Raw genomic sequence first — 16,908 nt, forward strand, 5'->3', positions numbered from 1 at the left:
TAATAAACCAACGGGGTTAGCATAGCTAATCCTGCGCTGCATCTCCCCCTTTCCGCCCATGCAGTCATCTATACTGATGGGCGGGCAGCCTTACGGAATATAATTCAGTGTTTTTCTTTATTCATCTTATACTCTATGCTCTAGTGTTGCACCGGGGGGCTATTAGCGATGCAATGCAATCCAAAGTGGTCCTGTACAATGCACCTCTGCCATTTTGGTAGCCTCGTTGGACATAGCCCTGCAACAAAGGGGGTGATAACTACAGAAGAAGTCTTATTAGTTTAAATTGGTATTTAAAAAAATAAAAAAAAGTTAAGGCTTCTTGCTGCTATTTGCAAGATTTGGTTATGTGGTTATGTATGGTGGTGAGTGATGAAGACAGGAATCTGTTAGTGGTGGCCTGTGGGGGGAGGTATGTTTGGTTTAGTGAGAGAACACCTTTTGGTTCTAGATTGTTCCTGCATCATTCAATAATATGGGTGTCTCTGCGGATAAGTCCTTAACATTCTGGGATGCAGGGAGATCCACCCAAATGATTCAGATCTCCTGCAATCTTGGGCTGTTGTGGTGTTTGCATGCATGTGACATGTTTATGCGAGCATGCAGAGAAGGTTTTCTTTGGTTGATTTAACAGAGAATGTGGGGCCTTTAAGTTGCAGTGGTCTGAGGTGCTTGGGTTTAGGCAACACTTTACAGGTGTCTTGCTTTGAATAGACTGGTTTTTAGTGATTTTCCCGAAGGGAGACAGAGAATCGAGATCGATCTCCTCTGTGGCATTTCCCATTGAAGCTTGCTGTTGCTTCCAAGGACACATCACTGGACGTGTAGTGGAAGCATTTCCTTCTGTTGGATTCCTTGTCTCCTCTATGGAATAGAAAAATGCCACCACATACTCCTCTTGTCCTTCTTGTTGGGTGCACAGTACACCTTCCCTGTTATCGCTCACCCTGCCTGTACTTCATCCTTGTTTGATATTTTGTATTCTCGTGGTAGAGTATGGAGAGAATTTTAAGGTAGACCTTAAATTTGAGCCCATGATGGGGTGTTGCGGTTTCTCTACAGCACAGCTACCAGAACCTAACCTACCCAAATAAAGGGCAGGTGTTCAAAATTCTCTCTGGGTTTGTGTCAGAATTTAACAGTTTTACTCTCATAGCCAGAAGGTTTGCTCCAAACGTTGCAACCTGCCTGCGTATTTTGTAGTGCCTAGCTTTGTTGATAAAGTAGGCTTGATCCATCTAGTTAATCATCCTTCCTCTTTTTGAGAGCTCTTGGTGACAAGCAACAGAGCGCGAAGAGTCTACAGTGTGAGTATACCAGGGAGAGCTTCACCTCTATCCAACGGGAAGTCCCACCCCCTTTGAGACAAGAGAAGCGAGCCTCCTACGATTGTCCCTCCCCCACCACTTAGAGGGAAAGGACCTCTCTGTAGGTTTTGATTGATATTTTATTTCTATCACGCTCATACACAAGTGTTTCAGAGTGCGACCCGGTAGGGAAAGGGAACAGGGGAGAACAAAAACAACAATCTTACTAGGCCCAGTGACATTGAGAACGTGCAAGTGCAGGGTAGAGGGAGAAGGGGGAGAAGTGCATGAAAGGGGGAACAAAAGGCGAGTGCGGAGCGAGAAGGAAAAAAAACAAAAATAATAAATAAAAAGGCAACAAACAATGGGAGTGCAGCCAGCAAGTGGCAAGTGTTGGGTTTATGGCAGCAGGCCGTGTAGGTCTGAAAGTGCAGGAAGAAAAGGGGAGGGCTGTATGGGTACAGATACAGACCCCATTGCAGGGGGTGGCCCGAAGGCAGTGCGTGAGGGTGGCAAGATGAGCAGGTACCTGGGCCCAGAGGACAGAGGGTGGCTAGGTGCATGGTGCCGAGGGAGAGCAGAATCAACGGGAGAGGGGAGGAGAAGGCAGAATCAAAGAGGAAGGTTTTGAGGTGCTTCCAGAACCAGATATGGTTCTCCTCAAGTTTTATAGTGGCAGTGAGGCTGCTCCAGAGGGGGGCCCCAGCCGAAGACGGAGAACTAAAGCTTGTTTCTTTGAGAAACGACTGACCCTGAGGGAGTTAGAGGTAGAGCAGCAGAGTGCTCGAGATGGGAGGTATTTGCGGAGGGATAGCTGAAGGTATGTTGGACCCAGGCCCCAGAAAGCCTTGTGGACAATGCAGGGGGTTTTGAATTTAATCCTTGCATCCACAGGGAGCCAATGGAGAGACTTCAGAGCTGGAGAGATACGATCCCAGGGCTTGAGGCCAAGGACAAGTCTTGCAGTCCTGTTCTGGATAAATTGTAAAGGGCGGGGAGTAGAGGCAGGTAGATTAAGAAAGAGGCTGTTTCAATAGTCCAGCTTAGAGAGAACCAGAGCTTGGGAGACAGTGAGATTCTGGGGGAATGAGAGGAAAGGAAGAATACCTCTGAGGAGGTGCAGTAGGGGGTTTGACTTTTTTGATACATCAGCGATGTGGACTGAGGAGAGTGTGGAATCAAAGGTGACTCCCCCTTAAGAAATAGAGACTGTGATAGGGCCCCCCCCCTAGTTACACCTTTTGAAGGGGATCCAGGGGGTCAAGTGGCACAGCGAGTAGAGCGCTCGCTTTGACATCTGTGCAGAGCCTGCTAACGCAGGTTCGAATCCCGACGGGGCCAAACTCAGCCTTTCATCCTTCCGAGGTCGATAAATGAGCACCACACACCGTGGGTAATAATAAGCAGCGCTCAGATACCCGAGGGTTCGTAGCGCTATATAAGTGCCAAATTATTATTATTAGGCTTTGCAATAAATGCTGCTGAAAGGAAACTAGCAAAAACGTTTGTCTACTGAACTACTTGTCATCGGCACTGCAAGTCTCCTGGGACTCTTGCCAGCTCGTTCCCACTTCCTGGAGGAGGAGGAGGGGCTTAGCGGCGGTCATGTGAGCTGTCACGTGACATTATCCTGCTTGAAAAACCCACCCAGCCACCCTTGAGGCGTTAAGCCCGACTGCGGAGTAAAGGGCACTGCATTTTATATATGAAGAGCTGTTTTGCTGCTGTTTGGCTCTGGGTGGCACTGGTTCTTGGAGGTAAATAGGCAAACGGCTGGTTCAGTAACTGTAGAAGTATGTTTGGACTACTGTTGCATTTAATCTGTCATTGGGGAGGAGAGATAGATTAAGCCTGCTTCTCAAGCCATCGGGCGACTTTGAAGCAGTTGTAATATATCATATATACATTCTACATGAACTTGTGAATTTCGATAAGTATTGTTATATACATTTTAAGCATATTGCTTGCCTATCCACTCACTCTATACATACTAATTTTTATTTTTTGTGTAGAGGAAAGCATATTTCGTTTGAGGAGCTTCTTTTAACATTAATAAGCTTTTAATCAACTATTAACTATACTTCTAGCAAGTAAAATCACTGAAGACAGGAATGCCAGCAATACATTTAACACTAGTCAAAGATGGAACAAGAGTAACTCACACTCCTGTGGTTGATGCCACGGTTACTCCATCAAGGCAGCAAAAGAAACAATCTGTAATTCACATGGTCAACAAGAAAATGGCAAAGCCAAAAGTCCTTTGCTTACCAGAGGATGCACTATTCGTAAATATTGCAGTTTGGGGGCTGCCACTGATATTAGAGGAAGTGAAATGCTCCCAATCAAAGTGATGTCCAATAAACATGCTAATCTCCACAATTTAAACACCCGTTTGGACTTTGAAGTCGATGCTATCAAAAATAATGCCCCAATAATTGAGTGCACAAAAGGTGTAAGCACGATTTCAGACATTACAATGGAAAATGAAAGCAAACCCTGTGAGAACGATATTCAAGATTTAGGCAACAGACTCAGTACAATTGTTGAAAAGTCCCCTGAAGTCTGTACTATAGCTGCTCAACCCAGATAAAGGGAGGCCTATTACAACACGCACATAACTGGTCAAGTAGATGAGGATGATCTCATTTTTATGAACCAGTCTGGGATGTCCTCAAGTGAAGAATAATGTGGTCTTTGTACATTCCAGCAGGTGATCTCATGCAGGTTGATGATTTGTCACCAATTAGGATGCAAAACTCAAGCAATCGGGTACCAACAGAGGTGTCTGATGGAGTATATGATTCTCAAATTTTGACAAATAAGAGTCCTCGGATTGCTCATGACTCCTCTCTAGGCTCTGACAAAGACCTCCCTATAAGTCCCTCATCATTTGTCCTACCCAATCCAAGACAAGTAAAAAAAATCTTGAAGGACATATTGTCATAGGACGTAGTAATACTCACTTGGAGGAAAGTGTTGTACAGGGTGAAATGAGCTCAACCCTTTTGACAATGAACTCGGCCATACTATCTTTGGCTAAATTATATGAAGCCATGGATGCAAAAATTAATACTGTTGACCAAATTAACAGATAAAATTACTGAAAGAGAGGATGTGACCAATCCTAGAACCTGTGAACCACAATTTGAGATCTTTGGGCACTGTTGTACAGAGTCGCAAACGGATTACCTGATTACCACTGGCAACCAAAGACAAGTGCAGTCCAGTCACTTTGTTTTTGGTAAATGCAAAGTTGTAACAAATGGGAGCTTAGAGTTGGAGTCAGAACTACAGATTGACTCCAATAGTGAGGACTTGAAGAATACAGCGTCCGGCTCAATTGTTGTAACATCTGAAGACGACTCTAATAATGTAGGAAGCCAACCAGAGCTAATTGATGCCTTAACAAGAAAATTGCCAGATATTTCTCTTAATAGTAAAAAAGCTGATCTCACTAAAAAAAAGAAAATTAATAAATTACGAGCAAAGCCAAGACGATTTTTAAAAATGACCAAAAGAAACACGATGAGGCTTTGGAGATAGTGAAACATGATGGTGGTAAACAAGGGGAACCCTTATCCAGGTTATGTTACAAACTCTTGGATGATTTAGTGGCTGCAAGTGAGGAGGTCAAAGTGGTGAACTAGGGAATATTTTCATTTGGGGTATGTCATAAACCTGTGAATGATCTGGCGATCGTAAGTGAGGAGGCCAGAGTGAAGGAAGGCACCCAACTGAAGTCATCTCTTGTTAACTTGTCCTCGGTTGTACAACCAGAGCATAATGGACGTGGGCAGATTGATACACAGATGCGTGAGGAAATAAACAAGACCATTCAACAGTATATCATAGAAAGACAATTGGAACTTTGTAAACAGGCAACAGAGCAGACACATTCACTGCCTTGGAAATCCAAGCCTGCCCCTATGCCTATCTCTCACAACAATGAAAGAGATCTGACAAAGGCAGGGAGACTGTCTCAAGGAGGTGGCAAGAAAGTTCAAACCCTGCTCGTTTACCATCCTCAAAACCTAAAGTAATGGGTCAGAACAAGTATCCTGGCTTTATCTATCTTAACCGCGCATGCATTCTTAACATCTGCAAAGAAATACCTAAATTGAGGAATACAATATCCTCTGATATTGACAGAGTGGAATTCTTGAATGACAAAGATCTGTCAAAGTCAAGGATTACTCTTCGTTCGATAGTTTTGGCCGATTTAGTATGGGAGGCCAGAAATGCATTCTTTCAAATGGGCTTTAACATCTACAGAGAAGAGTGTCAGGAAGTAGGAGGTGAAAGAATGGATTCAAGGAAATGGGTTCCACACATCTTTGGATCAAATAACAAAAGTCAAACCATTCATGAAAATGAAAGACTTGACCGTGCATAACAATCCGTTACCAAAGAAAAAAACAACCTTGTATGCTGGAATACCTGGGGTTTCAAACATTTTGTCAATACTACCTGCTCAAATCTCGATGAATTTGATATTGTTGTATTACAGGAAACCTGGTTGGTTGATTCACCTATTTGGAATGGATATGATATAGTGCTAGAGCCTGCAATTGTGCCACCAAGAGGAAGGCCTATGGCCCGTCTACTTGTTGCCATAAGGAAATCTAAATGTTTCAAAATCACAAACTTAAACTCTGGCACGCCCTTTATTCAATTTATTAAATTGTCAAGCAAGACGCATATTTTCTTGCTAGTCAACATCTACTGGGGGAAAGCCCACTTGTCAGCAGAATGTTTCTTTGACCATCTGGTGGAAAAAATTCTGCAAATTGCACTCGAAAAAAAAAATCTTTGTGCTAATAATGGGAGACATTAATCTGCATTTGTTGTCCCAAAAAAAGGGAAAAATAACGCATGATGAAACCGGATGGAATCAATGCATGGAAAATATGCAACTGGTTATGGTTAATGGTGCAGTGGAGGGTGACACTCCCTTTGTTAGTATATGGCATAATGGACTATTTGAGGCTACTATTGACTACATTTTTGTAAACAAAGCAATGATGAACATGATCCAGTCTCTGAATATAAGACCGAACACCAAAAGTGATCATCACCAACTTTGTTTAAAGTGGGAATTGGAGATTGAACCATCGGTAAAGCATGGGGGAACTTACAAAGGCAATATAATTGCCAACAACGCAAGGAATCGATTGAAACGGTCTGACTCTGTAATGCGTTTTGATAATCATCTGTCTTTCAATTCAGGGAGGGACTATGTTTCCTCAATGCTTCAATATGTCTCAATTAAAAAAATCTGGCCAAGGCCAAAGCTATAAACATACACACACATTTGATATAGAGGTGAAAGATAAAAAATCAGAGTTACGTCATCAAATTTGCATGTTAAAGCAATTACCCAAGGAGGAAAGAATGTTAAAAACTAAGCAACTCCGTACGAAATATAAGAATTGGCAAAAAGGAAGGAAAGCATTGTGCCTTCAGAGAGACAGTGAATTTATGTTAGGAAAGATTGCTTCCAAATGAACAGCTGAAATATGGGGAGTATTAAATGAAGCTACATATAAGGACCAAAATTCTATTCAGGTAAATTCCATTTCAGCTGAAACGTGGTGTACGTAGATATATCAATCCTCTTCAAGAGATAGTCAATCTTCCCTTGGAAGAGAAAGTAAAAACTGGAATCATCTATTCACATTTGACCGGGATGGCATAGTAATGCATATAGCAAAACTTAGTTGTTCGAGAGCTGTGGGTCCTGACAGACTTAGTAACAAGATGCTTAAGGAGAATCCCAACATATGGTCAAGCATTCTTACACATATATTTAAAGAAGTAATGAGAACTGGGGTTGTGCCTCCCTCATGGAGAAAGTCCATCGTTTTACCGTTATATAAAAAAGGTAACGGATTTGATCCGGCCTCTTACAGGCCTATAGCTATCCTCGACTGCCCGGGAAACATTTTTGCACGCCTAGTACTTCGCAAATTTAATGTGTGGCTTGATGATAAGGGATTAAGAGATCCATGTCAAACGGGATTCGTTAAGGGTCTAGGCACAGGGATCAATTTGTTATGTGTAAATGCAATCATCGCTAAGTATGCCAAACTAAAATCTCCTTTACATGTGGCTTTTGTAGATTTTAGAACCGCTTTTGATGCGGTTTCCAAGGAACTTCTCTTTATGAAGTTAATGAAAAACAACTGCCCCTGGAACCGTCTCAGGTGGATCATTGATCTACATTCTCAATCCACACTGCAAATTAGATTATCCAACGATGGGAGTTTATCCGACCCGATATTCAGTTTTAGAGGTCTCAAGCAAGGATGTATTCTTGCATCATCTATTTTGAATTTTTTCATCCTTGACATTGGTAAAGACCTTTATGACATCACAGCTGACTCCCCGAAGTTGGGCTCGTGTGAGGTTAAATGGTTGCTATATGACGACAACCTTTTGTTGTTATCCAGAACGCCAATGGATCTTAGAAATATGCTTTGTGCTGTGGAAAAATATGCAATACATAATAGTCATTTTGTTAACACCAAGAAAACTCAAGTGATCCAATTTGGCAGTTGTAAGCAAAGAACTAAAAACATTGAGTGGAAATTGTATGGAGAGACTGTTGAAACTGTGAGATTTTCCCCTTACTATTCCAGTCTACATCGAAAATGGAACAATCTGATATCCCAAGCAAAAATCATCAGAGGTAAATATTGTAAGTTTACCATTGCTCCTCTTCTAGTTTTCTATAAACAAAAAGCTATGCCAATTGTGTTATATGGAGCTGAAACCAAACCAATTCAAAACAGTTGTTTTTGGGATAAAAATGAGGGGTTCTACTGGAGAACTTTGTTATGCTTACTTTCCGTTCCTGTTGCCCTAATAAGGCACGAGTTGGGGTTAATATCTTTATATGCGAACTATAAATGGAAAGTGTGTATATTTTATAGAAAATGTGTCCTAAAGTAAAATAGAAATGGTCTTGTTGTACAATTGGCTCATTATATACAAAACTCTAATGATGTCTACACTCTTCAATGGAAACTACAGGTGCAGAAAATTATGCAAATTGCTGGCATAACTGACAACCTACTTATCCATAACCCGGACAAGGCTAAATGTAAAAAGTGGGAGATGGATTAGATAGAAAATAGAGAAAAGTAGAAAAGTTTTGCTCAAAATCCATTTGCCCTTAAAGCTTATGGTAATACTGAATTGTATCTCTTAAAAACTCCTAGCACTATCCATCGCACCGGCCTTATTCGATTAACAGCTAAATGGGCCAAGGATACAGTGGCGACCATTACATGCCGGTTCTATAATATTGAGGATGAATCCTTAGAGCACATCTTTACAAAATGTGATGTGTTAAAGCATTTAAGAATTAAGCACTTTAAAACCCTATTTGAATGTAAACTACACATAGGTCCAGAAGATCTATGGAAGTATATATTCAAAATCAGTGGGGTATGCGTCGATACATTTTTTAAATTAGATAAAACTTGGTAGAGATGATGTGGATAACAAAAAGGAAACGTTCTAATAGTGGTAAAATGGTCAATAAGATGTCAATGGTGTAAAGTTTTCTTATTGAGATTTTGACCTGGCTATTTAGAAAATTTAGGAAAAGTATTGTTTTTATATTTTTGTAATTATTACATTTGTAATAATTGGTAAATTGTATCTTTAATAAATGTAAAGATGTAATTATCATGTTTTGAAAGGTTGAGTTTCTCAACCATATCAAATAAATAAAGAATAATTTAAAAAAATAATCCTATATGCCCTTTACGCGTGGATAACTTGGCTTCTTGCCTTGCATGTGCCCAAGGCGAAGGAGGGCTGAGTATAGTAGCCACCTGGGTGAGCGTTCCTGAGGCAACCAATTAGAGGATTCAGTAGGCACCACAGAGTGTAACTGTGTTAAGGAGGCCAAAAGGGGGTGTGGCCAGCGAGGGAGTAAGAACGCCAGTGTCAGCTGGCAGGACAGCAGCATGCACCCATGGGGTGCAGCTGCTGACCGGAGCAGCTTCTAGAACCTGCATGAGCGAGTACGAAGATCCTGAGAGGGCAGACACAGAGCAGAGCTGAAATGTAGCATAAGCTACTCCACGCAGATCGAGCTGCAAAACAGGGAACAGAACCTCAGAAGGCAGACGACTGAGCCCATCTGAAATGTTGCATAAATTACTTTACAGCAACCAAGGACCAGGGAGAGACCCAGACAGCAGACGCAAAGCCCAGTTGAAATGTTGTGTAAACGGCTCCTACGGCCGAAGAACCGACCATGCTCCGCGCTCTTCCCGAGGAGCACCACTCCGTGTAGACGGGTACACAGTGACTCAAGTGGAAATGGAGGCATTGTGAAATGGAGAGAGGGGGAAAAGAACACTGTGTGTGGGGGCCGGGGGTGAGGCAGACCCCGGGGTGGGGGAGAAAAAAAGAAAACACTTAACGGGGGCAGAGAAAATCCTACAGTGGTAAGAGACAGAGCGCAAGAGACCTGGACTGGAACAGCTGAGTAGAATCCCAGCACGTAACAACTATGGACAAAGGCCTTTACTGAAAGGGACACTGGGTTGGTAGTTGGAAGCCAGCAGCCATCTCCTCCTACAGTTAATAGTAACTCCCTGTTGTTTTTCTGTTTTCTTTTATGGATGTGGAAAGTGGTTGGGTTAGAGTAAGATTCTGGACGGAGGACTGGATTATGTCTAGAGCTGATGAGCACCCTTTTGATTTGTTTTATAGAATAGAGTTGCAGAAACAGTATTTTGATCCTGAAAGAAAAATAAATACTTTTGAGCCAATGCCTCGTTTTCTTGAGTCCTGATACTAACCTGCTGCTCCAGCTAGGTATGTGCTCAGGGTCTTGCCCAGGCTGTCACTGTAATGTCAGATTTAAACTGTGTGGTCCTGAACCTGTTTAGGTTCATTTTCCGAGGAGCTTTGCTGGCTACGGAATAATCATGGATTTGACATTAGCTAGCCAGGTCAGTGGGATGCAATGTTGGATTATTTGAATGAGGGTTGATGTTTGCAGACTTGGACTCCTGGTGGCGGACAATTCATTCTTCTATGGAGGAATTGGGAATGGTCAGGTAGTGTAGATGCAGTCTTCTCAGGTGTTGACGTTCTAGCAGATTGATGGGCAGGATTTCTCTGGAGATACTTCCTTGTTGACTGGAGCTGACCATGATCGAACCATCCTGTGTTGTGACTTTGCAAATTCCTTTCACAGTCCTTGGGCATCAGACCAAGCTGGTGGAAGGCGGAGGGCAATCTGGATCACAGAACATCTCATCTATGGCTATTTTAGGAATATTTGCATCTCTTCATTTTAAATATATTACATTTTTGCCTAAATCCCAATAGACAGAACATCTTTATGTAGGCAGCATTTAGCAATACAATCACCAATAGCTGGAGAGAAAAATAACAAACTATAGCAAATGGTGGTCACTATGTTATTCACTGCGATGAGGTGCTCCTTAAAGCCGGTCTTAAAAACTATCTCGTCCAATAACATCTCACGTGTTATAACGCAGCGAGTTGCCAAATGCAACAGTAGCTTTTCGTCCCTGTACAGTTGGTCACTGCTCTGATCAATTTTCATGTTCACCCTCATGAATGCTGTGGAGTGGCCTAAGCATTTACCGCTTGCACTTTGCTCAAGTTAAATGGTGCTGGGTGCACCATTGTGGCAGGTAGTGCAAGTCAATTTAATGGATTTCTCGAATATATCTTAGCCTTTCCGTTCATTTTACAGAGCTGGCACCTCTTCTCTCACAGCCCCTAGTACACAGTCCCACCTCAAAATTCTGCGACAGGAGACTAGCTGTGTTTAGGCCTACTGTTCTAATGAATCCTAACTAAAGGAGTTCCCCAAACGCTATGCTCTTAAAATCTACCCGTCCGTAATGATCTCGCTCATTTTCAAAACACGTAGACCTGTGTATCAATCTAAATATATCAATTCTTAGATGGCAATATGCAGTTCAACTGTAACTTTGACATTCAGTGCGTAATACAGATTTAGATAAACAATAGACCGCTCCAAATTATTTTGCTTCTGTGGAATGACAATTACTTAAGGCGCCCTATTTTCTCCAATCTTGACAAGTGTTGCTATTGGAGGAAGGCTTCGCGAGAAGAGATTAGTCATTTTTGGGGTTCTCTTACACCACTGTCCAGCATTGGCTTCAGAAAGCTTCAAACATGCATACCATTGACATTGTTTTCATTTGTATATTATTCTCACATATGTAGGTGGTGCTGTTAGCTTCGAATGTACTCATATATGCAAAATGCAAACTGATGGGTTAAACGGTGGTTTTGTAGTGCATAAAGTTTTATTATTAATGAATAACATATTAACCTATCTGGGTTAGTTTCATAGCTTGGGGCATGCGCTCGCTGTATGAAGTCGTTTTTGCTTTTCCGATAGACTTAGGTATTGACTTACTGAGAGAACTGTGATCTGCATATGTGCAGAGTAAAACGTGCATGGAAGCCCAAAGGTTAAATTCATTATACATGCACGCAACCTCACATGCTACAACTATGCTGACGACCCACAAATCCTTTTCAAAATCCCCTAGTCCATCTCGACCCCACAACTAGACCTTGCATCCTGCCTCGGAAGTTGATTGCTGGATGATGGTCACCATCTCCTGCGCAGCCCTGGCAAGACGGAGATCATGATCTGTGGAAAGACTGCCCTTTTCCAGCAACCCAACCCCTGACCTCCCTGCCTAGGTCCCCCCCCTCACATCCGCACAGTCAAAACCTAGACTGCACAATGGACTGTGACCTGAGTCGATCACAACACATTAATACTGTCAAAATCCTGCTACCTATACCTCTGCTTACGCAGACGCATTTTCCCTTACCTCTCCTACCCCCACAGAGTGACGGCACTCATGCCCATTGTCCTCTCCCTACTAGACAATGCCAACTCTCTTGATCTGGGAACCCCGTGTCTACTAACTCCAAAAGCTCTAAAGAGTCCAAGACTTTGCAGCTAAACTCTTCCACGGCCGAAGAAAAGGTATCACAGCACCCTCCCCTCACCCCCATACCCTCACTGGCTTCCAATCGAGCGAGTCCATTTCAAAGTCATGTGCATCACTCACTGAGCATTACACAGGACAGGTCCAAAATACCTGTAACAGAAAATCGCCCATTATCACCCTACGATCAGGCACTGCACTCCTTCTGGCGATCCCGCCCCTCCTCACCCTCAAATCATCCAGAATTCGACGCACTATTTTCCCTGTCCAAGCCCCTATTATCTGGGACCCTGTCGCTGAACATCTGCATTGAGGACAACCTGACTTTCCAGAGGGCCCCCAAGACATGGCTATTTCCCCCTCCCCATCACCACCCTGCACCATGACTAACCCTGCTATCACTGAACCAGCTACTTAATCCAAGGAGGATCGCAGAATGAACAAACCACTAAAGAACAGAGAGCCAATGTATTGTATTTGACTGAAGTGTGCGAATAGCTAATATAATAGCACTTGGATGAACTGTTGGGGTGGTCAGTATGGTTCTTCAGCGGGGGAACTTTGGGGGTGGCTTGCAATCGGAGGAATTTTGGGAATGGCTCAAGTATTTCATATAGATGAATTGTGAGGGTATATAATGAATCTCCATCTCCTCCACTCCCCAAATCGCCTCTCGGCACCCTGCCAGTACACTCACTACTCTAGGACACCGTACACAACACCTCTGCCATTGGAATACAGCTATCCCCTCCCCCCACAATAAATTTGGTCTGGCTGCGAACATATTTCTTGCGTTCTCACACACTCCCCAGACTAACTCTCTGTACACTTCCACTACCTACACCACTCAAAGACAGGGCTCAACATCTCCTGTCTCACATACTCTGCACAACGATTCTACCATTAGAAAGCAGCTATCCCCACAACAAAATTCTGTCTAGCTGTACACCTCATCTGCCTCGCATGCTTTGGACAGCACCTCTGCCACTAGAATGGAGCTATCCCCCCACGATAAAGCTGTGCACATAGTGCCTCTCCTGCTTCACGTCTCTGCACAGCACCTATGCCATTGGAATGCAGCTATCCACCATGATAGAATTTGGTCTAGCTGTACACATTATCTCGCTTGTATTCTCTCCTGACTACCACTCTGCACCTACCCACATGTGTGGCCAGCATGTGTGACTAGCAGGGATGTGGCCACTCCTACCAACCTTCTTATCGGCTAAAATGCACACATGCATTACATAACTTACTGACACATTTCCCATACTTGGACTTTAGTCCCCCAAGGGCGTTCAACCTACAGCGCTTTGAGACCATACTAATGGTGAAAGGCGCTATACAAATGCCCATTACATTACCTAGATCTCCTCCTATCCAATTCTACAAGCCTTCTCGTTTTCTCCACTGTGCCTCCTCGACTACCCTTGTGGCTCCTCGCCTTCCCTGTGCTTCCTCTCTTCCGCTCCTTCTCTCTTGTTGCTCCACTTGTATGGAATTCTCTTCCCTGGACATTTGAGAAACAGTCCACGTTGATTTGTTCAAAACCAAACTAAAAGCCTAACTTCTTGCCTCTGAGTTACCCCCTTAACCTAACTCATCTGCCTACTGCCTTTAAAAAAAAAAAATGAAATAAAAATAAATATATATATCTCCTTGCCTCTGTCCCTCCCTTCCTCTGCCTCCACTCTAGCACTTCACCCATCATGGTCCCAACCCGAGCACAGCTGGCCGTACACCTACGGTCCCTTAAAAATGTTCATTGTCATTAATGTATGTATGTTTACTTATTTGTATTTATTGTGTTTATATAGCGCTTTAATCCAAAGCGCTTTACATTTTAACAACTGGATACATATAACAGTAGAAGCAATTTACAATCATGAATCAAACCAATAAAACAGTAAGTAGAGCAATTAAACTATGAGGGAAGGGGTGAGGAAGGGAAGGAGGAGGGAAACAAAGGGTTTAAGGGTGATGATGGAGGGGGCGGTTAGAGAGAGGTACATGGGAAGATGTGAGGGAAGGAGAGAGAATGGCAGGTGGGAAAGGTATCGGTCTGCAGTGACTGTTCCATTTACTCCAATCCACAACCTGGTCAGAATGACCCTGAAACTCACCCCTTTGTGAGAAATTCACCGCTTCCCGTCAAATTTGATTTCTCATCTATTGTACATTCTTTTGTGATCGAAAGAGCATTGTTCCTCCTGTAAATAAATTAGATAATGCAATTGCATGATGAAATGAAAAGAAGAAAAAGCCACGTTTTTTAAACTTATGTTTTTATGTCAGGGTAACAGCTGGTTTCCCACCCTAAAGTGTATGGGTTCAACAAGCGTTTTGTTGTGTAAACTCACATTGTAAGTGCTTATTGTATTGTTAGATCATTAGTATATCCCTCATTAATATTCATGAGAAATTTGCAAACGTGGATTCTAAATGTAGGCAAGTTTCTCATGATTATTAATGAGGGATATCCTGAAAAACTCATCAGGTTTACGGCACCTTGAGGCCTGGAGGTGATACCCCTGGATTAAAGGGACAGCGGTAGTGGTTGCAACAGTTGGGTTGCACATTGATCCATCGAAAAGGGGCAGCCCAGCCTGTTCTGCTGGGTCATGCTGCTTCTGAAGGAGACCAGAAGCAACTGCAGATATGTTTCAGCCTCACGATTGAGGTGTAGCTTGGGGTCTCTAGGCACCACAATCTCTGGACTGATGTGACTTCTGTTCATACCTGTGCCAATCGGAGAGACCATATCAAAACAGAAGAGAAATTAAACAGATATTGCTCCGGGCAACCCTTTGGGCCAGGGGGAAATGAATCTGACCTAGCAGTTCAGGCTAAACTACCCATTTTGCAGTGGGATTGAGCCTGATTTGTAAATGACCTTTGCCCTTCTGTAATGGAATGGCAGACTCACTGAAAGATGGCATTAAGGGGTGCAAACACAGTGCCAGAAATCATCATGCATTTAAAACCTCCAAGCCATCATTCTTTAGTTTTGTACAGAGGGACATACCAGCATTACATACTTTTCCCCTACACCCAAGTATTGTGAGGAATATGTTGGGATTGTTTACAGAAATTAACATTTGGAGGCATTGAGGCCAACGGGGATTTGTGTGCCATTTGTTAAACAGGGATTTGCGGGCAGAATGGCGCACATATCTGTTTTTCGGCGCAAATAATTCCATAAATCGGCCCCAAAGTGTCTACAATGGCGATTTCCTAATTCATCATGTATCTGAGCAGACCTCAGGCGAGTGAGCATTTGCTCCTGGTGAGTAAGAATAGCAACACCTGAATAGACTGCCTCCGGATGCGTGTGAGAGGCATGAATGAACTTGGAGGAGAACATCATCTGGACTGTGGGAGTCTGAGATGTGAACCAGTGTGTCCCCTCACCCTCCTTTGTTTGTGTGTATATATATTTCTGATGCTTGTGAATCTGCTTAGAATCGCATGCTAGGCCTATAGTCTGACATCTAGTGGTAATCGCAGAGTATTGCATCTTGTCTTTCGAGAATCGAAAGGGACGTCGACATGGGTGTGCTTGTAACACTATCCCTAATGTGACGTGTAGTGTACCCAAAATCCCTCACGCGTCGAGGTCCCTCAGATTGTTTTTTTTCCACCAAGCTAGATGGTCGCCTTATTCATTTTCTTTTATTTATTTTTTTAATATAGTTTTATTGATTTTACAACACATAACTTACACTCCCGATATTTACAATTACATGTGTATCACAGTATGCATTACATGTTTCTCTCCATAATGTCTTCCCCACTACCTCCCCCATAAACTCGAGCACTCCGCCCTCATACCTATGGCTTCTGTTACCCAGGATTAGTCCCTGTCCTGGTTCTCGGGCAGGTCCTCGTCACTGGGGTCAGTCTGGGTGCACCCGTGTAGCGAGGCTATCATTTGTCTCCATTCCATCAGCGGTCCCACTTCTTCTATTTCCCCCCCTCCCCCACTTGCTGGCCGCCTTATACCATGCAATTGTCTCTGCGTCTGCCCACTTAAGGTGGTCCTCCCACCACCTCTCCACTCTAGGTCTGTGAGCAGCTTTCCAGCTCATGGTGATTCTCCTCTTGCCCAAGATGTATGCTGGATCTTTAAGTTTACATACATGTTTCAAGTTAAGTGGCCTGGTGAATCCCCCTAGCATGCATGCCTATATGGATTCTACGTCTAATTTAATCCCCTTCTCGGACAGCTTGTGTTTAATTCCCCCCCCCCCCCCCCCACCCCAAAAAAACTTTCCCGACCTCCAGGCATGCCCAGAACATGTGGATCATCCCGGCTCTCTCCTCTCCATACTTGGGGCATTTTTGTGCCTCTGCGTTCCCAAATTTCGCTATCATTTGGGGGGGGTCATGTATGCTCTGTGGGTGACATACAGTAGAATTTGTTGTAATCTGGCATTCCTTGACACCTTCGTGTGGTATCTTTGAGCCTCTCCCATTGCCCGTCTTGCATTGCTTCTCCTGCCTCTTCACCCCCACTCCCCCAAAATCCCGCCTTAGTTCGAGCAGCTCTTTTCCCACACTCGACATAGCTAATTCGTATATCCTGGATATCTCATGCCCCCCTCCGCGAT

At 43.3% G+C, this 16,908-nt stretch overlaps 2 protein-coding genes across 5 annotated transcripts in view; one reads left to right on the forward strand and one right to left on the reverse strand.

The window, feature by feature from the left end:
* Window positions 1–16,908, reverse strand: part of LOC138521770 (butyrophilin-like protein 9) — a 379,874-nt gene that overhangs the window by 62,889 nt on the left and 300,077 nt on the right. For 2 of the 4 annotated variants that reach the window (XM_069634841.1, XM_069634843.1), the window contains one exon: window positions 14,422–14,508. The exons of the other annotated variants lie outside the window; for them this stretch is intronic. In XM_069634841.1, coding sequence (XP_069490942.1) covers window positions 14,468–14,508 — 41 coding nt within the window. In that variant the 3' untranslated portion in view covers window positions 14,422–14,467. The remainder of the gene's footprint in view (window positions 1–14,421; window positions 14,509–16,908) is intronic. 4 annotated transcript variants of the gene reach the window in all.
* Window positions 1–16,908, forward strand: part of LOC138521769 (E3 ubiquitin-protein ligase TRIM39-like) — a 189,521-nt gene that overhangs the window by 4,363 nt on the left and 168,250 nt on the right. The gene's annotated exons all lie outside the window — the stretch shown is intronic.

The sequence above is a fragment of the Ambystoma mexicanum genome, chromosome 13 (assembly GCF_040938575.1).
Source record: "Ambystoma mexicanum isolate Mex_15411 chromosome 13, UKY_AmexF1_1, whole genome shotgun sequence".
Classification (NCBI taxonomy): domain Eukaryota; kingdom Metazoa; phylum Chordata; class Amphibia; order Caudata; family Ambystomatidae; genus Ambystoma; species Ambystoma mexicanum.